This window comes from Mercenaria mercenaria, chromosome 18, assembly GCF_021730395.1.
Source record: "Mercenaria mercenaria strain notata chromosome 18, MADL_Memer_1, whole genome shotgun sequence".
Taxonomy (NCBI): domain Eukaryota; kingdom Metazoa; phylum Mollusca; class Bivalvia; order Venerida; family Veneridae; genus Mercenaria; species Mercenaria mercenaria.
Window position 1 is genome coordinate 4,701,571 of NC_069378.1, and position 24,274 is coordinate 4,725,844.

The 24,274-nt window shown below is 33.2% G+C and overlaps 1 protein-coding gene across 2 annotated transcripts in view; it reads right to left on the reverse strand.

The window, feature by feature from the left end:
* The window catches only part of LOC123538464 (chitin synthase chs-2-like), a 45,737-nt gene that overhangs the window by 11,570 nt on the left and 9,893 nt on the right, over nucleotides 1-24,274 (reverse strand). For both annotated transcript variants that reach the window (XM_053530004.1, XM_053530005.1), the window contains 14 exons: nucleotides 23,634-23,812; nucleotides 21,555-21,619; nucleotides 20,428-20,527; nucleotides 19,913-20,054; nucleotides 19,354-19,588; nucleotides 18,338-18,538; nucleotides 17,674-17,766; nucleotides 16,933-17,237; nucleotides 16,363-16,527; nucleotides 15,877-16,015; nucleotides 14,839-14,887; nucleotides 13,378-13,445; nucleotides 11,757-11,949; nucleotides 10,495-10,678 (listed from right to left, as the gene is read on the reverse strand). In XM_053530004.1, coding sequence (XP_053385979.1) covers nucleotides 10,495-10,678; nucleotides 11,757-11,949; nucleotides 13,378-13,445; nucleotides 14,839-14,887; nucleotides 15,877-16,015; nucleotides 16,363-16,527; nucleotides 16,933-17,237; nucleotides 17,674-17,766; nucleotides 18,338-18,538; nucleotides 19,354-19,588; nucleotides 19,913-20,054; nucleotides 20,428-20,527; nucleotides 21,555-21,619; nucleotides 23,634-23,812 — 2,118 coding nt within the window. The remainder of the gene's footprint in view (nucleotides 1-10,494; nucleotides 10,679-11,756; nucleotides 11,950-13,377; nucleotides 13,446-14,838; nucleotides 14,888-15,876; nucleotides 16,016-16,362; nucleotides 16,528-16,932; nucleotides 17,238-17,673; nucleotides 17,767-18,337; nucleotides 18,539-19,353; nucleotides 19,589-19,912; nucleotides 20,055-20,427; nucleotides 20,528-21,554; nucleotides 21,620-23,633; nucleotides 23,813-24,274) is intronic.

Sequence of the window (24,274 nt, forward strand, 5' to 3'; positions counted from 1 at the left end):
TTCAAACCAAGTCCACGTTTACAATTTGCTGAATAGCGACATTGTTTGGGAAAAAATACTCTGGCAGAAAAGAGTCTAAACAGCTAAACTGTGGATAGACATCAGAGTCTGACATCTGTCTGTGTAATTCCATAAGAGAAGTTTGTATCAACTGACTGAAGGATCAGTGTTAAAGGATAATATTACAATGAAAACAGGTGAGTCCCATAATATTTTATGTTTTGATATGACATGTAAAAATTTCAAGCTATGCAAGATATGTGCTCACTTCCTTCAACAGATTCAAAGACCATACAGAGGTCATTTTCTTAAATATTGGACAGACATTTCTTATTATTTTACCAAGATAAAATTTACAGGCATTTTTCCATCATTTTGGGAATACCATGCACCAGCACCAGTGGAATTGGGAAAATGCTGTCAGAAATTGTCTAATGTGGAAATTTCCAAATTACCAAAATCTATGTAAAGATATTTTTTGTGTAAGATATTAATGGATTACATTTCAGTAATTGAGCAACACTATAAATGTTGTTGTAATAACCTAAATATAGATATATCAAACACTCATATAAGGTAACTCATTTGGGAATTTCATATTCAGACTTGGGAAGATACTGTTTTCTTTGGGATTACCTCCTTTTATTGGAGGTAGATTTATAATGGAAAAAACCCTGATTTTAGTTGTAAATGACCATTAGCATGCTTTTTATGTTATTTGTAAAAAGCAGATAAAGACATATTTTCATTTCAAAATGTATATATTTTTGTAAATTTATTTGTTTTATTTTTCAGCTGTGAGGTGTTTCTTTTGAAAATGACTGCTTGATGATAAAGCTTCAAACAACTAGGAAGTGAGTGGGTGTTCAAGAGGGGTAATCATAATTTAGTTATTTGCAACAGTGTATGTGTTTGCCAAAGTTCCTGTAGAAATATAGACTTACTGAAGTAAAAACTCACTGAATGCTGAAAAATGAAAACATTTAATTGCATCCATTGCTACACATAAGTCAGCATGTTTTAATTTGCACATGCCTGTTTTACTGTTTTACAAGTACATATTGAATGCAAATGGTTTGTGCCAAAGTTAATATGTTTATATATATATATATATATATATATATATATATATATATATATATATATATATATATATATATATATATATATATATATATTTACACATTAGAGACCTACATGTATTTAAATAAAGAATGAAGTCCCCCGCATGCCCATATTCATACAAGTATGAAATCTTGACCTCTCAATCTATGATACAAGAATAGCTAGTAGGACTTCATATAACTTAAATTGACATACATTTGTACTATGACTATAAATATTGATAAGATTTTGCAATTTTAAAATATACCCTTTTTCAGAAAAGGACCCTCTGCACATGTATGAGAAACAGATTTTACTTTTAAAGTGGTCCATATAATGTTGAAAAGGATGAAATCCTGTATCTGTCAAAATGTAACAGCAGTAACAAACATTTTAGTTTGATTTGTGTTTATTCCAGACTAATTCTTCAAAGAATAAATGATCATCATCATCCTTATATTGGAATAAAAGGAAGGAAGGTATCTACATTTTATTTATAGTTTGTCTTAGTGTCTGATCAGCTCTGATTTCAAATCTTTATAAATGCTTGATTGAATGTTATTTTTTGACAGAATATTTATGAACTTTGTTTAGAATTTCATGTATCTTAAATTTAATCAAAGTGTAGCAATTCAAAAGCATATAATGTATTTCATACAATTGTTCCTTTTAAAGTCATTTCAAGGAGGTGGGGGGTCTGTGTGATAAATTATTTTCATTAAAAGAATAAAGGAAAGATGTATATATTATACATTTACTTATACAAAATTTATTAAAATGATTGAAATAGTGTATGTAATTTTTACTCATTTACAAATTTGTGAAAGGAAACCCCCAGATGGCTTGTAAAAGATCAGTAGTTCTACCCAGTAACATGTCACAAATATTTTAACTGGAGAGCTCTCCATCCCACCACCACCCATAGTCAAAAGAAAGACATTCAGATTAATATTCTCTCACATCTCTATTTTTCAGTGAGAGCTTCAGTCATGGTAAAAGTAAATGCAGTCAGGAGACCTCTGATATCACCTGAAGAGCCATCCTTCTCAAGATTCTGTATCAAATAAAAATAACAAGGACTGCTAAAAAGACTTTTTATCACTTGCAAATGTGCAGTCTGTGACATACCTGTCTGATCCAGGTAGTTTAGTGTTGACAAGATGACATTTCATCTCTATAGTAGGACACAAGCTTGAAATGCAGTATGTCATTGTGAAGGCAAAATGTTTATGAAAATAGTGTGTGTGTTTTCCAAACAGAGAGGCTGAAAGTGGGGAACCATCAATTAGAGTTTTTGGAATAAGTTATGGACATCTGAATAGTGAAGATCTGTCCCTTTTTTGGATTGCCACAGACCAAAATAATGATTGGCGCCTTTGACATAAATAGAAGAACCCACACTGGACACACTGAAGATGGAATAATGTTGTTTGCATTAATGTTTCTTTTTCAGATTTATGGAAAAAAATTAGAATGACCGTTAAAGGTCAAGGTGACAGGGGCCTGAACATTGATAACCATTTCCCATCAATTACTTGAGAACGTCTTAATCCAGAATGTTGAAACTTCATAGGATGATTGAACATGCAGAGTAAATGACCCCTATCCATTCTGGGGTCACTCTGTTAAAGGTCAAGGTCTCAGGAGCCTGAACATGGAAAACCATTTCCGATCAATAACTTAAGAACCACTTGACCCAGAATGTTGAAACTTCAAAGGATGATTGAACATGCAGAGTAGATGACCCCTATTGATTTTGGGATCAGTCTATTAAATGTCAAGCTCACAGGGGCCTGGTCATGTAAAATCATTTCTGGAAAATAACTTGAGAAACACTTAACCTGGAATGTTGAAACTTTATAGGATGATTGGACATGCAGAGTAGATGACCCCTATTTATTTTGAGGTCACTTGATCAAAGGTCAACGTCACAGGAGAACCACTAGGCCAAGAGTGTTGAAATTTAGCGGGATGACTGGACATGCCAAGTAGATGATCCCTATTGCAGCCAACCATCAGTGTCTCTTTGACTTTCCCTCCTGATCCCTATTGACCTCTTGCCTATAGGACTTTGCATTCGGTGAGACATACAATCTTTTACAAAAGCAAGTTCTAGTTTAGATTTTTTAAATCTTTCAACATTACTGAGAAAATATAGCAAAACAATGGTTGAATTAGTATACTTGATTTTGTGAGACTGTTGAAATATTACAATTCTTTTTCCTCTTAAGCCTGTATCATAAAATCATATTTTCTGATGAAATTTATTTTTTAAGAATGTTGCAATGCAGATTTTAATGAAAATTCATACATTTGTAAAGTTACCTATATTGTGTTAGGTAATAACTTAAGCCCATATATACTAATTGGCCAATGATTAAAGAGAACATCTGAGTTTCTAGCTGACTTTCTGACTAATTTAAGACCTCTTTCATGTAACAACATCTATTAATCTTCAGAAATCCAGTAAAATTGTCATCAGTCAGTAAAACAGGTTTCATTCTAAGATATACAAGGCATATAACATCCTATTTTACCGACATGTATTTACTTTAATATAAAGTAGATTTAATTGTGTATTTTGATAAATTTTGGAAAAAACATTAGGAGATATGTCTGCAACTGCAGCTTGTATTAACTGAGTATTTACTGGCACTGGAATGTGCATGATCGGGGTTTTTCTGAATAAACTTAGTAAAGTCTTAAATCTACATTATCTATAGCTATCCGTAAAAAGTCTAGCCATTGTCTTGATAGTTTAAAAGAATTAAATACATTTGAGCCGCGCCTTGAAAAAGCTAATATAGTGGCTTTGAGGCCAGCATAGATCCACAGCAGCCCACGCAGTCTGGTCAGGATCCGTCCTGTTCCCTTTCAAAGCATATTGCAATTAGAGAAACTGTTAGTGAACAGCATGGATCCTGACCAGACTGCGCTGATGCACAGGCTGGTATGGATCCATGCTGGTCGCAAACGCACTATGTTGGTTTTCTCATGGCGCGGCTCATTTAAAGTTGTATCTAGCAAAATATTGACTAAACTGTTCTGTAGATAATTTGATTTAATTTGATTGTTAAAGGAAGAATGTGCATCGTGATTGTTATTACATGAACATACTGTATTTTTTTTAAATATCACTGTTATTTGTTCATAATTTTGAATTTTATTTAAAATGTATATATTAAATCAAATGGCGGAGTAGACATGATTTTGCTTTTACTACTATTTGTTTCCATGGCAACAAAATGATTTCCAAAGGTGGAAGGACACTATCTTTACACAAACACACATAGATATTTTTATGCCGAATCTTCTCCTTAAATTTCGCGATTTCTCCACTCCCTCCCTAAAATTCTGACCTAGGATGGTCCCTGTTTTTTAATGTTGTAACCATGGCAACTTGAAAAAAAATTGGACATTCATGATTAGTAACCATACAATACCTTAAAGGCCAGTATCAGTTAGTCGGTTATGAGTATTTCCAACTGCTTCGAAACTCAAAATTAGCTTACCCAAAAGAAAGGAAAGTGCATACAAGGTTGTTGAGAACTGACCTTGTGACAAGTTTCATAGCTCATTATTATAGTTGTATCCTTCCTAATTCTGCCCAGAATGTGCTCCAGGTGCGTTAGATGCATTGACAGTTTGCAGATGAACTTTTCTTGTTTCATAGAATACAAAATTGATACAGAAAGGGCTTTAAAAAGGTCTGAATTTCTTGTACGTTGACATGGTAACGGAACATTGTCCTTAATTTCTAGACAAAGTGTTGGACAGTATAACTTTGTAAAATGATTTTACATGAAATACTTATGTTTTGCTACAATTCTGTATCTGGCAATGTAATATTATTTCAGGTTATTCTGTAATTTAGGCATAAATGAGTTTGCTGAAAACTCATTTGTTGTCAGTTTTCAAATTTCTGTAAAAAGCTCAAATATGAATGACCCACTAAAATTTCTCATTAAATTGCTCAATAGCAAGGAAGTATAAGTGGACCCTTATACTTCACCCTACTACAATTGTTTAGCATGTACAATACTAGGCTAGAGATCTGTATCCAGTCCATATGACATGGGAATTCAGCAGGATGTTTACACATGTGTGTCATAATTCATCAAAGGTTATTCTTAATAAAATTCTTATCAATAATATATGGAACTAAGCTGGACTTTTTGTCAGGTGCCCTTAACACATTATGTTCGTTAGTAAAAATGGAATAAATGATTTTTAAATCAGTGCAACAAACTTATTTTTTTTTCCGTTTGTTTGGTATGTTTTTTATCATTTCCTTTATAGCCCAAGAAGAAGTTGTAAGTGATGTATCCAGGTAAACCAGGCCAATCGAAACGGAAGCTGTTCAGAGAAATGGAGTCTCAGGTTACGCCGAAAGATCCCAAAAAGCAACATACAAAAGCGCTTCAGAAAACTCCGCCAACATCACGGCATACAGAAATTACTCCAAAGTCTAGACGATCAACCATGTCAAACACAGAGCTCAAACTTTCAAAAATACATGCCTAGTGCTACAAAGCAGCACTTTCTGGATTTAGTTGCGATTTCTGACTGTGTGGAACTTAGTACTCAGGTCCCACGAGCCCCATTGCCTGGGAAACAACTATTTACTACATGTAATTATAAAAATTGTCATATTGTCATAGTAATGGTTAGTACAGCACCAAATGGTGCACTTATTCACTGTTCTGATACATATGGAGGCAATAGCTCTGACAAAGAACTATTTGCTCAAAGTGATTTGTCAACAGTTTAAAGCCACATGATGGACTAATGGTTGACAAAGGATTTTTGATAAAAGACTGTATACAGGGAAAAAATATCAAACTGTACAGGTCCCCATTTTTATCAGAAAAAGTAAAACAGTTTGACTCCACTGATAGTGAATCTGGGCGACTCGTTGCACTGTCAAGAATTGTGGTTGAAACTTCAATGCGCTCTTAAGTTATTTCGCATTTTTAAAACAGAAGAAAATTCCGATATTGTATTTGCCTATCATAAATGAAATAAGTTTTATATGTGGATTTTTAGCCAATTTAGGTCCTCTAGTGAAAAACGTTCAAATTGATGAAGATGACACAGTTTAAATGGTCATATTTATATAAAATGAGTAATACTTAGTTTATCAAGGTCAGCTGGAAAAAAACATTTTCACCTTATTGTATGACTATAGCTTTTTCAGGGAGTATGTATGTTTAATGATGTCATCATTTTCGTGTAAGACAAATAAAAACAATCATGTTATATTTATGATAGTTTATTTACAGTATTTAACAATATTACATATATTTACAAAATGATAAATATTTCTATGTACATTAATATCGTATTGAAACAAGAAGCTGACAACTGAACTGATGACATAAATTCAAGTCTATGTATTCAAAATCAATGAAGAACTATTGCCCTCAGTTTCTTTTAATAATAAATAAAATTTATCTACTGTAATCTTCATTGAAGATAAAATATAATTATATAAGAAAACTCAATCCTGATGTCGCATAATAACATACTTCTTGAATGGCATCCCGTCAATAGTCTAAACTTTTGCCCTCTTCTTTTAACAATAAGTAACATTTATCTAGTGTAATCTTCAATGAAGATACGATATAATTATATACAAACATTCAATCCGGATGTCGCATGATAAAATACTTCTTTAATTGCTTGTATGTCAATAGTCAGACCTATTGCCCTCCAGTCAATAGTCAGAGCTATTGCCCTTAGTTTCTTTTAACAATAACTTAATCATACAACTTCAAGTGTATCTGTAGTATTCTTCATTAATGATTAAACATACCATGAACTCAATAAAATGTAGCTTATTATTACATGTCTTTCAGTGGATTGTTGAAATATTACAGTGAAATACAGCCAATATTACAACAGCAAAATACTACACATTTTTCACTGTATAAAACTATAAATATTTGCGATGCAATTAACAAATAATGAAGGCCTTCAAGCGGTTTATCGCCTAATTTACCACGGGTCAAGTTCAGATGCGTAGGAACTGGTTAAATACTGAGCATCTGAACGATGACCGTCGTAAATTAGACGATACATCTAAAGCAAGCCTTAATGTTTTCATTCTGACATGCTCATTGAAAAATTCGATAAATATTATGCTGGACTTCATTTACCCGAGGATTAATGTATCGGACGTCATGTGGCAATTTGACGTCATATTGCTCTCTTACCCGTCCGCGCTTCAACCGCTGTAAATGCAGACTATATAGAGCTTGATTTCCTTCTATGTTTAACTGGAAATCAGACCGAGCCATGTTAGAATTTTAATTTTACTCTGAAAATGTAACAAAAAGTATATCTTAATATATGCAAATATGTATAATTACTGTTAACTGTCAAATGTTCTTTATTTATACATAGCATGATTTAAAAAACTTTACTTGCTCTTGAATATATGGCGTAACTCTGTTACAACCAATGTGGCAATAAACATTTTTTAATTACAAAAGTGCTTTATGTTTTTCAATAATTTTTGGAGCCATGAAATTATCAAAGAAGTGCTCAAACTTTGGCAAGTGTTTTTGTACCCAATCATCATTTAGCTTTATTCTTAAGCAAACAAAGTCCTGACATTCAACATGATAGACAGCAAGGTCACAAAACTTATCCCCTTTCTAAGTTCCAGTTTGTTCAGTTCTGCCCATTGTTTTCTCGTTTGGGGCAAACCCTTTACTTTATCTGGGGACGCCGCTTTTCATGGAATTACACTCCTCAACACGTGTATCATTGAAGGTTCCATGTTCACCGCCGTTTGAATACATCTGCGGATGTCTCTAAATTGCTTTTTGTACTTTTAGCATGTGTAAATGTTGAGTTCTGCTCAACCCGGGGCTAGAGGGCGTGGACGGTAGCATGCATTTCCACTACCGTCCATGAACAGGCTCAATCAAACCGAGCCTGCAACATTTTCGTTTTAGTCGTGTTGGGCGACCTGTGAATTTTCCACTTTTCTATATTTTAGCAAATGACCTACACACATAGCTGCAGCTGTATTTTTTGATACCAGGGATTTGTTTCTTTAAGAATGAAGTTTGTGGAGTTACTTGCATCATTGCTGGCAACACATTTTAATGGATAGCCGGAATCTATAGCACTGTCCGCAATAGAGTTTTTGCTCCATTTATCGGCAACTTTTGTTTTTACTTCTACCAAACTAACTAAATTGCCATCTTCAACAATGTCGGAGTTCGGAGATGCAGCCAAAAATCCATGTTCTGTTTCACTAAGTAGACCAAATTTTTTGGAGAGTTATCTGAACGTTACTTGCATTTTTCATAGTTTCATAACGTTCGAGGACTTTTGATTCAAATTCCAGCCCGATCCTCATTGCAGCGCTTGTAAAGGTAGACGACTGCATGATTTTTTAACAATGTTTTCTGGATTTGCTCGTTTGTGTATATAGTAATTGCAAACCCTATGAACAATTGAACCTGTAATACGGTACTTTCTCAAGGTGAACCAGTCAGAAACTCTACTTTGAAGAAGTGTGTTTTGTTCAACCATGACCTGGTTCTCTTCAGATACTTTCAAAGCATCTTTCAGTTCCTGAAGAGAAACATCGTCTTGGGAACAAATACACCCTAACTACTGCGAAAATTCTGACATGTAATTGTAAAGATAATTTACAGTGGATATTGTTTCGATCACCCTGATCTACTTCCGTATTAAGCAACAAAGTTTTGACACTCTCAGCTGACCAACTCTGTAGATCGGACAGGAACTCTGTAACAGCACTTTTGTCACTGTCGCACACTTCATGCAGCTGATACCACCCGGGCCTCACTCCTTTCAGCTCTCTTTTTTGTTTCCTCGTCTTGAACTTTTTCCTCTCAAAATCAATATCGTAGTGTGGTAATGCGGGTAGCTTAACATCTCTTGGTTTGTTCCAAGCTTCTAGTTTTTCTGAAATGATAAAACAATATGTAAATTGAAAATGAATTCTTTGTAATTGAAATACAGATAATTTGCCCATGAAAGACGTTTCAAATGATACAAAGCTTGTGTCTAGGAAGCAGAACAAACCTTAAACAACATTAACCTTATATGGATTCCTATTACTAAACACTTAAAATATTTCATTCCTGACTGGGTACCTGAGAAGGCTGATTTGCTGTGTTGTATGTAGAAGCCAGCGTTGTAACCTCACGTTATGAGTGTATATTAATTTTTTTAATTCAGAAGGGTCTCTTTTTCTAAATTTTCAAGAACCTGTAAAACAAAGTTTTTACCTGTGCACAACAGAACGTCTTCAGGGAGAATGAAAACTTCCACAAAATCCTCTATGGCGTAGCAAAGGGCTGTCAAATGCTTGCAAGTTGACGCTGGGCCTTGTCCGTCCTCGCATCTACAGTTTGCATGTATGATGTCTCCATCAATTTTGTTAAGGATAAGTAACATCTCGTATGTTCTTTGCGCCAAACATTTAGCTTTTATCAGCACTTTCCCAGCTGTTACATCTTCTCTGTTACATATATCCTGTAATTATGCAAAATATTTCATAGTTTTCGTGTGAAATATACAACCAAGGACGTACATATTTATGATCAATTTACTGTTTACGTCCCAGACAGAACTTACAGGCGGAACGAAAGAGAGGTGCGGGACCCGCCCATCATTTTGCTTACATTTTCAAGCAAACGTCGTGATTATAAATAGTCACAGTTCTTATAGTTGTCAAAAAAGAATATTCTTCGATGCAAAATACTATTTATATAAACATTTTAGAGAAGTAGAGTCTATGTATATGCAGACGTTATCTGTGTACGAATCTTTCTGGGTATGAAATTTGTAAACAACCGCGCGTAATTCTGTTTTTAAAATATGAACGTCATCTAAAACTACTTTATTCTATATTCATCATTCAGTACGTTTAACCAGAGAGCAGTGTCGTGAAAATACAAGGACAGAAGTCCAGCAGGAAAGAAATCACAACAAGATACTACTTTTTTCTTTGTCTTGGAACTTGACCTACTTACGCTACAGTATCAATATACATGTATATACTTACTCGGACGTGTCCATTCGTGTACAGCTCGAAAGAAACTTCCCTGAAAGAGCGAAAATCTGAATGCGTGCGAAGGAAATAATGGTAGTAGAAATATTAAATTTTCTGAAAGTCTGTGGCAATTTTCCAGTAGAATAAGCATCTCTTAATTCAAGAAAAGGACGCTTTCACTGGCCAAGCCGATCAGCTGATAAGCCTCCACGTGGTATGACTTTACGAAAATTTCCGATAGATTCCGAAGTTCCTGTGAAATGGGCTATTGACTTAAAATGAATTTATGCAGTAACGTATATTCATTTTAATAGAGGTACACACAAACAATTAAACATTAAAATACTTACCAACAAAATTCCAAACACCAGCGTAAATGTCATGCTGATTGGTTCCAGATGAAGACTTCTTCCATCCAAGCACGTCAGCTGAATTGACAAATCTCCTTTATTGTCGGCATTGATTTTTTGCAAGAAAAATAGAGTTGTTGTAAAAATGCCATTGATCAACAAAAAAGCCAGGCTTGCCTTATTTCTGAAAGGTAAAATATGCATACATGTTACAAGTAAAAAGCTGTACTGTTTCCTTTAGTTTGTTTAGGCTTGTTCAGACTATATGTATTTTGCTCGCCGCCGACTGGTTTTCATTACCCGAGGGACAGTACGGAATGCAAAACCAAGCAGTAGCGAGGGGTTTCATGTTGTACCTAGGGTAAGCGCACATGGCTTTCCATAGACACCAGAGAATGCCGAAAGTGCTTTTGAAGAAAACGTAATTTGCATCACGATAAGGGTTAAGCAGACAGTCTGCTTCCTAAAGTGTCGTTGATTTGGGCAAGTTGTTTGCGGTTAGAAAATATAAACCGTAAACTTCCTTTTATTACAATTATTACAAAATCTACAAAAAAAATATAAAACCAAAGTGCAATGATATGAGCAACTGGAATGAAGATCAAGTACCTCAGGGGCTATCAATTATGTGAGGGTTGCGATCAATTTGTGATGGTTGCGATCAATTACGAGAGGAATATATAAAAGATACACTATAATGTTTCTCAAATGGCGTGTCGACAGTGATATAAACTACGCTTTTATAATCTTTCCTGGTATGTTTACAACTGAATATCATTATGAAACAGTTTCACTGTCGAATGTTTCTTCCGATATTTGTTCAGATGTACAAAGAACGACAACTGAACGCTATGAATGCTACGAACTTTTAAAAGAGTTCAACTGTTTATAGACAAAGTATGGAAGACATATTAAACAAGATATTACAAACTAAAACATATATTATTAGTAATATGTGGTGCAGTTTTATGTGACAAAAGAGATGATGAATATAAATATTTCAAAGTCCGCTAAAAAGGGGACCCCTCAAATTGTTTAAATTTATAATGAAACTGATATTTATTACTTTTACACCGTATGTCCGATGGCAGCAATCGTCACGTGGATATGAGAGACCATTTAACTGTTTTCAATATTAGGGAGCTAATTGTACAAATTTAACCATTGTTTATATTCAAAGACATGTTTTACACATATATCCACATTTGTTTAAAGGACGAATTGTATGTATTATATTTTATACAATGTCTTTTATTTATTACCTTAAATGCTTAAGTTCTAGTTCTTTCTTTTTTAAGTTTTCTTCGATACATCTGCTTTCTTCCTCTTCATCTATATCAGTATTTGGAGAACTACCACTAGGGTGAAGATATGTATTTATTAACCATTTCCAAAATTCATCTTCTTCTCTATTGCGGGTTCCTTCTCTTTCAAAAGACAGTGATGCTTTATGTACTGAAAAATAAGGGATACAGTATAAATATATACATGTATCTAAACAGGATTAAAGACCTAAATGCAAGTGTTAAGGAAAGAACATTTCTGATAAAGTCATGACTGCAAAATCCATTATTTTAAAACTTTCAGCATCTACTATGCAAAACAGTTTCAGTCAGTAAAATCATAAAACAAAAAATCATAACATATGACATAACCTAATAATAAATTATGAGAACGACAAAATACTATTTTCTCCGAAAATCCTTAGCTAATTAAATTAATAAATGTTTGAGCAGTTTTGATATTTAATATCACTGTGAAATGTATGCTTGAACATAGAAATGAATATATTACTAGGACTTAATTAAGTACTGAAAGCTAAAGTAATCAATATTTATAAACACATTTTGTTTTGAAAATGCAATCTAGTCAATTTAGAAAAGAATAAAGGTCTAATCTAAATGAAAATCATTTTGAAGTCTAAATGATTGCGGAATCAGATTTCTGTCCATGAGAGGTAATCACTCACACACACCTAGTGATGATGTCAGCGGTGTTCTATTAAAGTAAACTTGAGTTTAGCATACGACATAATCTCATAATACATCAGGAGTTTAAGTTCCCAGGTGGTGGTTTTGACACTGACCGTTCCAAGGCGCTGCACTCCTGCCCGCTCAGCTCAGTAGGGAGAATGGCTACGATCCCGGGCGAGGCGTATATTCTCCTTGACGATTTGATAAAAGATATTGTGTCTGTAATCATTCGTCCTCCACTTCTGATTCATGTGGGGAAGTTGGCAGTTACTTGCGAAGAATAAATTTGTACTGGTAAAGAATCCAGGAACACTGTGTTACATTGATTGTTCGTTTGTGTGGTGCATATGTGTGCGTATGTTGTGTATGTGTGCTAGCCTTGTGCACGTCCGCGGTCTGTGGGTTGCGTTTAATGGAAGCTGTGTTTTCGAAATGTGGCTTTGCCTTTTTATGATATTCATCCTTGTTACCTCTTAAATAAACACAATGATCCCACATAACCAGAACATATAACAACACTGAGTTCAAGTATGGCGAGACCTTCTACATGTGCTACATGGCACTTAAAGTCTGCTACGTACATGAAGTCAAAATTCTGCAAGTCACTGAATATTATACTGTTCATTTTACCTCCATTTTGATATAAAGCGTAACGTTCTTATGAGCTTTGAACCACTCTGAAGTCAGCTTTCTGAAAAAACAAATACTAGCATCACGTGGAAAGATATGGTCGTGACCCTGTAGACTCCAACCTACTTTCTGATATAGAATACTTTAGACCTACTAACGTTTGGAAAGAGGAGCATGCCAATTGAAAAATGGGAAAAAACATGCTTCATAGGTAAAGGAAGATAATTCAAATCTGAACTGCATAATGAAATTTATTCTGTAATATAAATATAAATTTTACCATGTTCGTCCTGTTGTGGTTGTCCTTCTATATCTTCATTGTTTTGATCCTGGGGAATGGAACTGCAACTGTAGAAGAATAAACATGAGCTAAAAGTAAGTTTATGTATAAATTAATGAAGCAGCGACAGTAATACTTTTGTGACAATAAAAGCAGTTTCAGTGCATAACTGAAAGCCTAAAGTGTACAGATTATTAGCTCGTCATCTTTTTAATAATTAGATGACAATACGGTATTCCGCAGCCGTCCATGTTATGTTCCGTGCTATTCCGTACAGATAACCTTTGGTAAAACCTATCATCTGCAGAATATGTGCAGATGAAATCATATGCTATTTTGATACAAAATGACAAATAAGTACAGAAATCAAGGATATATACAGCCTTATCTATTTATTACAAATTGTGTCAAGAAAAACGTATAAAATCAATATGAAAAATATATCTGTGAATTGTTTTACTATTTTTTTAACTTACTAGAAAAAAACTCAAAACAATTCGAAAACAAACAATTATGTCTAATTTTAAACCAAATCTAATCTGTTATAACTTTTTCTGTCCGACTATTGTTTTCTTTCAAATTTCAGTTTTCTAGCAACATTTATCACAGCACAAGTCTGGCGGAGAAAAAAGCTTTTACTTTTTCATTTTTATTTCTTTTTTGAGGCCCGAAAGGATAAATAATCAAACCGAACCCGCAACATTTTCGTTTATGTCGTTTTCCGCTTTTTTTCTATCTAAAGCACATTTAAAACAATATACCTGTGTTTGTAAAGCATATGTTATGGTGTTCTGTATAAACAAATATTTGCCTGATGGAAGATTAACATCAACTCAAATAAGCCATCCTCTATAAATATAGAATTTGTTTTCTTTCTTTCTTTTTTTCTTACTTATTTACCCATTTTATATAACAAGAGAGATATTGAGATTTCACGGGGTGCACGGGTATCGGTACATGTATTGTTTTGATAAACATTTCATTAGACCATGATAATCCTTAAATAGCCAATCACAAAGCAGTCTTGTACCCGTCCATATTTCATGTACAACAGTTGCGTTGTATATATCACGTAGACAACGGCACTCGTTGTCTATCCTATACGTAAGTACCAGATCACTCTCAAGATGTCAAAATCCATTCACTTTAGCTGTACATTTTCGACACCTGCTTGTTCCAACTCGACGATCCAGTACGGAAAGCCTCATTCAAAGAGATAAGCCTACCCGAAGCGCTCAAACCTACATCAGTATTTTTATGGATGTGTACATGAATGACTACAATATGTAGATTTGCAGTTTATTTATTACTACGTATGTTGAAGAGTAGAATCTATAGGTGCACTGATATTGCATTTTATGGGTAAAAATATCTCTGTTTAAGCCCTTCCAGGTGTTGTCTTTTTTCAAGTATATGCTCTGTTTGAGGTAATTTATTCGTTAGATTTAAATAGAAACTTACCCGATTTTGTCAAGAAAACTTTGAAATCTGTTCTTGCTGCTTATGTGGCCTAAATCAAAATTTAACAAACGTTACATAAAATCAATATAAAGTTCTAAGTCATTTTCGTATTTTCATATTAACATCAATTTAGACGGAAATTAACAAAATTTTATATCTATATTGATACATGCAGGATACTGGATTGTGTTATTAAGAAGATTTTGCTTAACATTGAATGGACCCAATGATCCGAAAGAGCCAAAAAATATAACTAAACTGAGTTCAACTACCAAGTCACAAAATAACAAAGTTGATTGATTTATTAAAAACTAAATGTGTTTTATGAGAAAATATTGAGACTCTGATAACCGATGACGGATCCAAATACAAAATAATTAATACTACTTAAAGATGTTCAAAAATCCATTACGTGCAAACATACTCTTTTATTTTATGCTCACCGGTGAATTACTGAAATTTATCAGTGAAATAAAATTGATATTAAAAAAATATCATTTTTATTTTTTACAGGTTCAAAACTACACTTGAATGTGAAATAAAATGAATTATGAATGATAGAAAATTTCTTGCAAAGTATTCTTCTGTAAAGGTATTAATGTATAAAAATAATAAAAGGATAATAAATATTTAAATTCTATATATAATAAATGTAAATTTTAAAGAAATCAGGAAACATACTATAACTAAATAGAACTATTTTCATTTTTTTTATTATATACTCTGACGGCACGATATTATGACGTCATGATGCGATTCACGTGACGTTACGCGGACAAAATGGGCATAATTTGGTTAAAACCATTAAACATGCATGAAATAAATAGAAAATTTGTTTGTTTCAGTGTAAGATCGAAATATATTTCACTCGTTTACACCATAATTTACATTTGTGCCACTCGTGAAAATATTGCATTATAGTGTTCACTCGTTGAAATATATTTCGACCTTACACTAAACCAAACAAATATGCTCTATTTTTCCTACTTTTCTGTCAAGTATAACCCATTTAAAGTAAAAACAGATATACACCGATACCTTTTGCCAAGATCTGCTGAGCTTCTCTTGTTCCCCAGGATACATTGTTCATGTTTATTATTGAATAAATCATCAGAAGAATGGACATAGAAGGTATTGCGATGAAAAACAATAATCCATGCAATAAACAACTCATCTCCTGAAACATATCGGTACAGAGACGTGCAACTTATATGTCAGTCACATTATATGGACAGTATCAACTTCACGATCAATTCATCAAGTTGTTTACTAATTATATTGATGTCGTATTGTCATCAAAATAAAAAGAACTATAATATATTCTACATCGAAATATATCTTCACATAAAATGTTATTTTTTACACACAATTTGAACTGAAGTATGGAAGAAACTGTTTTTATAAGATTGTTACAGTTTTACAATTGAGTGGTATACCTGTGCACGTGTCTTGTTGCAATACGATTTGGGATACGCTTGGTTTATTAACAAAAGTAAATTTATCAATTAAGCAGATAAATGAAACCTGTGGATGCATTAGTCCAGTGATGACGAATATTCCACAGACACTCAAGAAGAAAGGTGTAGTTATGGAACAAAATCCCTGTTTAACTGATTCATTTATCAGACCTATTAGAACTATCATCATCACCAGAGAATAGACGACTGACGAGGCTGCTGCAAAATTTAACTGGAAAGAAAAATAAGCTAATCCTATTACTGTCAATACCAAAGAGGAAGATGAAACTTAGCTTTAGATAAAGTTCTTCAATGCTTTTAGGTTCTCACTATCAAGTTTAACTTTTAGATATTATATGTAAGCATTTTCCTAAATAACAATAACATGTCATAAAAATAGGGTTAGAGCTAGTGTTAGTGCAGCTAGTAGCTACTTTAAACAATATAAGCGCGAATTAAGCACAGCAACTGTAATGAATACTATATTTGCTCTTGAAGTTTGATATGAAATTTAACAAAAATGAAATATCAGCATGAAAGTATGATAGGTATGTAATTTCCATGCTTACAAGTGAATACTAAGTTCAAATGAATGCAATAGCGTGCGTTAAATGTTCAAACGTAGCACATAAATTACCTGGTGATCAGTACTTCCAAAGAAACAAAGGAGAACAAACACTACGATTGGTATCAGATTAATTAGAAGGCTTCCTATGAGTGACAGGTCAGAATAAATAAGATTTATTGCTCCTACAATCATCAATAGCAAAACACCAGGAGTCACCAAAGATGACAGGAACCAGAATGCCTGAAGCCCAATGTATGGCAGTGTGACATAATTGTTTCTTTTTGTGACGCTTCTCCAGTCAGAGAGTAAGTCCATAATGTTTGCCATGGTTGATGGTGTCCAACGACGCCTTTGGTTGAAAAATACTTTAAACTCTGTAAATATTGGAGAATCAAAATGTTTAGGTTCACAGAGCAGTACTTACGTCACGAAAACTAATTGGGAAACGTTCTAGATGCTAAATATACAGTTGTTGTTGAAATATATCAGCAAGAAAGGTATACGTCAAAATAACGTTTACTTAGCTCTTTTGATCAAGTAGATTCTTTATTTTGAAACAGCTCATTGACAAATAACAGTTTTAGAAAGACGCTTAGCTCCAAAAGAAAATATAGCAACAAGGACCCCATGCCGAATATATCATACGTAAATAATAATATAGAACAGTTTGGCAAATAACAAAGAAATTATAGTTTCATGTTAGCAGTTGTATGTAATAAAACAGAAAAAGTTGAAAGTCCACAGCTCGCCCAACACAACAATACATGAAAATACTGTAGTTAAAGCTATTTTAAACGTAGATTAAATGACCTTCAGGTGCAAAGGTATAGGCATCTGATGCAGCGCAATAGTCAATTTTGTAACCTTGTTTTAGCAGTAATGTACACAGCCACCTGTCTTCTCCTGTAATTAAAGAAAAATGATGCTTTTCACTGCAAGTCTAATTACTGCAACAAATTTCAGGACTTACACTCTACAACATTTCTTAAGTGAGACAATTAAGGTTTAGCAGTATATCACCAAGCCACTGAATTTTTTTGTAAACGAACAACATCTTTGCCAACAATATACCTGTCCAAAACATCTATTACCATACTGTCCCGTACCATTGAATACTTAGCATAAAAAAGTTGCTCCATTTAAAACAGAATGCCATTTTTAACGAAGTAAAAGTAAACAATTGTCCAAAATGCATCGAAATGAAAATATGTGACACTTCTTTAAATATGGTGAGATTTTAAAGGCGCTGAACTGTTCAGAAGTGTAGCCCCTTTCTGAATTCGGTATAAATATGAGTAAAAAGACAACGGTTTTGTAGAATGATAAAAATATTTTATATGATGTTTACATAACACTTAATGCACTTATAAAATTTTGTAAGAGACGCTTTTCTCATACCGCGACGTTAGAGATTTAATTTAAGTTATTCTATATTCATGTGAATAGAATTTCGTATATTCTCTAAAACTGAAACCTTGGTCGTATTGAATATGGTGCCTTGCTTCCGTTGATGAAGTTGTGTACACCTTCAAAACTTTAGCGTCCATTAGAGATGATCCTCTAAACAGACTAAAGCAACCTGGACTGCATAAAACACAGCCAGCCACGTGTTCAGTAGCCTTCACTAACCAGTGACTAACAGCGTATTCAAACTTCTGGTACCATACCATTGGGCCTTCAAAGAGATTAGTTTATTGTTTTTATGTAAGTGCAAATGCGTTAAATTCTTTGTACTCATACTGTATAAAAATGTATAAATACATTCAAATTATCAACACGGGCAAAATAATGCCAACAGAGACAGAGCTATCAGATGTAAAATTACTGCTCTACGAAAGCATATGTGATATTTGCTTTATCAGAGAACTAAACAGATAATTGGAAACTACGTGTTCATTCCAATCAAATACAATGGAGACCAATACTAGTATTAACAACTAAGCATAATTTAAGAAATGTTTTAACTAGTTTCGATTAACTAAAAAATGTACATCATTAAAGAACCGCTCTGCACTACATTGCAAAGCGTCCACATTGTGTAATATTATAGAAGGCAATAAAATAGAAAAAAAATGACAGAACTAGTAAGAACTAGTTAAGAATTTGTTGTATCGGAAATTTGAGATAGACGGAGAAGTTGACGGTCATATGTATCGGAGTTGTTCTCCAAAGTTTTTAGTTACTTCCATTCAATTATACAAGCAGTGTCAAGTGCATTTTGGGACAGAAATGGTTTGACAAATACAATATCTAACGTTACACAAATATATTTCAGTAAAACGGAAATATTATGTTAAAATAGAATTAAACATCTGAGGATGCTCCACTGACTCTGAAATAAAATTAAAATCATTGGGTTCTTCATAATGTAAAATGCTATACTTTAGAACAAAATTTACACGGATTTAACATATGCCAGTCTGTAAAGCTGATTCATACACTTTAAATATGTTACCGTCTTTAATATATATGATGGAAAGATAGTCATACCTTCTCCAATAGGATGTATTCTCCCACAAGCTGCCCCGACCTCTTCATTTCTCTTCATTCGATCAACAAGAAGCTTTACAGCTGCTGGCTTAAAGTCTACATCACCGTCTAAAGCAAGGATAAATATACTCTTTGCTTTCTCTTTTAATTTCTCAAATTCTCTCTCCATCTCAAATTCTTTTTCCTTATAGTTTACTCCAAGTTTATATGAAAGGAAATAATACATGTACATCACCTAAAAGAAAAACAAAAGAATAGTCATAAAAATGTACATTTAATTCTGAAAATAAGATCATTACATTTCTACGACTATGACAGAAGTTATTTTTAATCTAAATCTACTTTCTCTAACAAACAAATAATTGACATTCTTTATGTTTCTTTCCTTGCTATATCATTTGAATAAAAGTGAGTTGATTGATAAAATGAAGAAGTAACTGTTCCCTTTATACTAGAGTTTTGTTAAAACTTGTGCACATTGTTGTATTTAAAGAATCAGTTGAAATTTTATCATTAACATATGAAGAAACAAGTGTGAAAGGTGTCAGTCCTTTTATACCTGACTCCATCGCTTCTTTTTCCTGATTTTCTTCTCATCTTTTAAATGCGCTATTAACTTGTTTCCATACGGTAGTATCCACTTCAGCTTACCCCCGTATGGTGTAACTTCCTTTGGTAGTGTCTTCATTGTTTTATTCTTACTGCAACACAAACTCTTAATTGAAATGCGTACTTGAATGCATGATTTTACTAGTTTTGCTCCGCTTTCGTAAATGGTAATAAAGTATTTATATTTTAAAGAGTTACGATTGCTATGGTAACCACAAACTGATCAAAATAAACAGAAAATATAGGACAATAATTTCATTAAGGCTTAATATGGTATGACATGTGGTTGTATTCCAATCTTGATAATATTATAGTCATTGATCTGTTTTAAATATATAAAATGTTTAAGTTAAGAAGTCACGACGGTACAGAACAGTTGTTAACTTCATAAGTAAAGAAACGAAAACATTATACATGTAACTGAATCACAATCCCTGTAAAAGAATGTTTGTATTGAAATAATACCTCGTAGATGTCAGTGATTTTAGTGCAGTATCGAACGTTTGGACGAATTCATTTGCACAGCTACTGTTTTTAGTGAAGGCATCATCAAAGAAAATATGAGCTGAAAAGTACACGAAAACAGCTCAGTGAACAACAAGATATACAAACTGAACAGTTTTTGAGGCAGTTCTACATGCAGTCATGTTTTATCGTAAAGCTATGACATACGTTCGCTGTTGCTGAAACTTTTGAAAGCAAGACATTATTACTTGGCTGCAAGGTTGATTTTATTATTTACTATGTTTTGTGAGATTTCTCAAAAGCTTTGTCATTATATCATTTTCATTTTAATTATTATACTCAAACTGTTTTTACTCCATTCGTTAGTACTAGTCAACATTCAAGTAATGTGCGTATTTCGTTGTTTGATTTTGACTTAAGGTTTACAGACAAACCAAGCAATATGAATGACCCATTACAACATTGCAACTGAATCACATTCAACCTTTGTAACTGAAACGTATATTTTAAACTTGTGTTCGGATTATATGCATTTACAGTACAAGAAAATCATTTGGAGGCACATAAAACATATGAAACGGACTATTTTTATTTATTCTATTATTATGTATGAAAGGTAATACAATGTGTAACACCTCTCATTACTTGGACATCTTGAACGAAATCTTATCATGAAATAATGCTCAATGGATTTCACGACGCTGTATGATCGGAAATAATTTTCAATGGATTCCATGATGCTGAATGATCGGAAAAAAACGAGTTTAATGATTCCGCGATGCTAAATGAAAAGTTATTCGGAAGTAAAATTAGTAACAAAGAGACCAATAACGGAGCAACATTTTTAATTTCATTTGAAAACATATAACGGAACCAAGCTAAATGATAGCACACTAAAATTCTGCTCGATTTTATATATTTGAAAAACAGAAATAGATATAACACCATCATAAACTTTAGGACAAGCTGTACCAATTGTAACAATAGTAAGAAATAATATTGTATTAACTCATTGATTCTAAAGGACTAGAAATGAAAATTACACCGACGTCAAGCATACGGCGACTTTTTACGTGTCACGACATTAAAGTACGTTTGACTTATATACTGTTTCATTGTATACAAACCTTCAAAATTGTATCTATCAGGGTGTTCTGCACAACGCGAAATGTCCCATTGGTCTTTATCCATCCTAATAAAATAACATACAAAAGTTTCATTTGTTTTTCAATTTGCCTGCGCTTTAACTTTAAAACCGTTTGTTTGCTGAAATTTAATCCACATAACACAATGCCACGGAATTCGTTTCAGATCCTATTTTCTGCAACTGAATGATCAAAATGATACGCATTCGTAAACTTTAAACATATATAGCACGAACAATTGGAACCATTTCGTAACTGCTACAATGTGTCTTTATATAACTACCGATAGTATATGTTATATTATAGCAGTAAATATACAAAACATGTTAATACAATTATAATAATATAAAGTGGAATGCTATTTCGAGCTAAGTGAATAAATTAAGTGGCAAAGTGCAGATTGATACCTCTTCGTTTGTCATAACGAAAGGGATGCGATACCTTTTAAGGTTATTATAAGTTGCTGGGTTTCATTCATTTTATCAACAGCATTTACTCATGTTTATGTGGCGGTCTATCAAACTTCTGTTTCCAAAACATGTTTCATGAAAGAGTTCATTTATATTTCAAATACAGCTAAATATGATGAAAGCATTTTCAACAATTTGGTATTTATATATTAATGACATTAATCAAAGAACAATATGTTGAAACTAAAAGAACGTAATTCAGTTGAAGGGACGTAATCAATCATTCTATATAAATATTAATGCACATTTGTATTTAATACATTGTCTAGATTTTGTTCACACAGATTATACAGTTGAAACTCGGTATCTCAAACTCGCTTACCTCGAAATTCTGCTTAAGTCGAAGAAATTTTCAAGTCCCGTCAAATTTCCTTCTTTATATATGTAATTCAACTTCGGTTACGTCAAAATTTGACTTACCGAGACTCCGGATATGTCGAAAAGGATTTTCAGTCCCGTCAATAAAACTCAAGCGCATTGTAAACTCGGTAAGTCGAAGTGAGAAAAATATGCGATAAAATTTCACACATGTCGTTGTGAATGTGGTTGGTTTTTAACACATGTCCATATTTATTGCATTACCAGAAAGCCTTGATGCCGACATATCAAAGGTGCGGTGATTATCAAAGTGAGATGATGTCATACTTGTTTGCACGTGCCATAATGATAATTGTTTGATGTAAATATTAGATTTCTTTAATCAGCAGTCTTGTGTTTTTGAGACGTTATGAAAATTGCTTTTAATTTTAACTAATGAATTAATTAGTTTGAACAGTTGGGGTCTTTAATAAGGATTAATTAGAGGTAATAGCAATGAAACTGTATAATAATTAACTTCTTGTGGGAAAGCAGTATTCGTTCAAAATGTCAGTTCGAAATTCTGTCAAACCTTCAGAAGAGAAACGTTGTACAAAAAGGAAACTTGACTCAAAAACATTTGAGGTTAGTATCATTTTTATTCTTCGAAAAACTGAAAACTTTGATAAACACAAACTGTGCGGAATCATGTATGCGTACAGTGCCGACAGAGTATACACGGCATCAAGGAAACAGTTTTTATTTTTTATTAGATCTGTTTGTAATGTGTACATATTTCGTCCATATACGTCCCTTCTCATAACTCGAATTTCGGTTATCTCGAAATAAAAAGCATGATCCCTTGAAATTCGAGATACCGAGTTTCGACTGTATATGCCCGCCTGCTTAGCACAATAGGGAGAGCGTAGATCTATGGATCCCTGGGCGGGGCGTATGTTCTCCGTGACGAATTGATAAAATACATTGTTTCTGACATCATTTGTCCTCTACCTCTGATTTATGTGGAGAAGTTGGCAGTAACTTGCAGAGAATAGGTTTTTACTGGTACAGAATCCAGGAACACTGGTACGGTTAACGGCGGGCCGTTGCTGAACAACTGGTTGCAAAACGGCGTTAAACCCAAATCAAACAAGAAAGCAGATGACACATATTGGATGATAACGTTATACAGGAACTATTCTGAAATGTGTATAGATATATTAACATTTTTGTTTTATGAATATGTGTGATCTTATAAGTGATTACTAAAATATTAAAGACGTTTATATCTAACCTAAACAGAGACTTCAGTAGCTGTTTCATTTCTAATTCGGTCTCATGCCACATGGTAGCACATAAATATATCATTGGAACAGGGTCGGCGTTTATCGACTGTTTCCTTTCCCTTGTAGCTTCTTGCTCCGGATGAACTTTTCCATTTCTGTTTAATTTCACCGTTGATTCGTCAAGAGTCTATATAACGATAAGTTATATTTGTTACATATGTACATGAAAACTGTGTGACTTAGTACCGTAAAGCGATGAGTACATATTATAGACTAGCCGCTAGATTGATAACAAAGAATTCAGATTTTGTATTTTTCTGTTATTTTGTGTAATAGCGACAAATGCAATTCTATTTTAGAGATTTTCTCAGAAACCTGATTCTAATATTATCATGATATTGGTCATAGGATATAACAACACTCATAGACATTTATAATCGGTCGCCTATGATTTTCACATATCTCTTTAAGATTACGCTGAAAATAAAACAATAAAGTATATACTCAATATATTCAATATCTTAATAATAATAAGGGCAGTTTTATTTCATTAGAACATTTGTGAATTGGTAACAACAGCAATTTGGATTACAACAGCCACACTTTTCAAAGTCACACTTTCTCATTGTCAAATTAAGATCATTTAAGA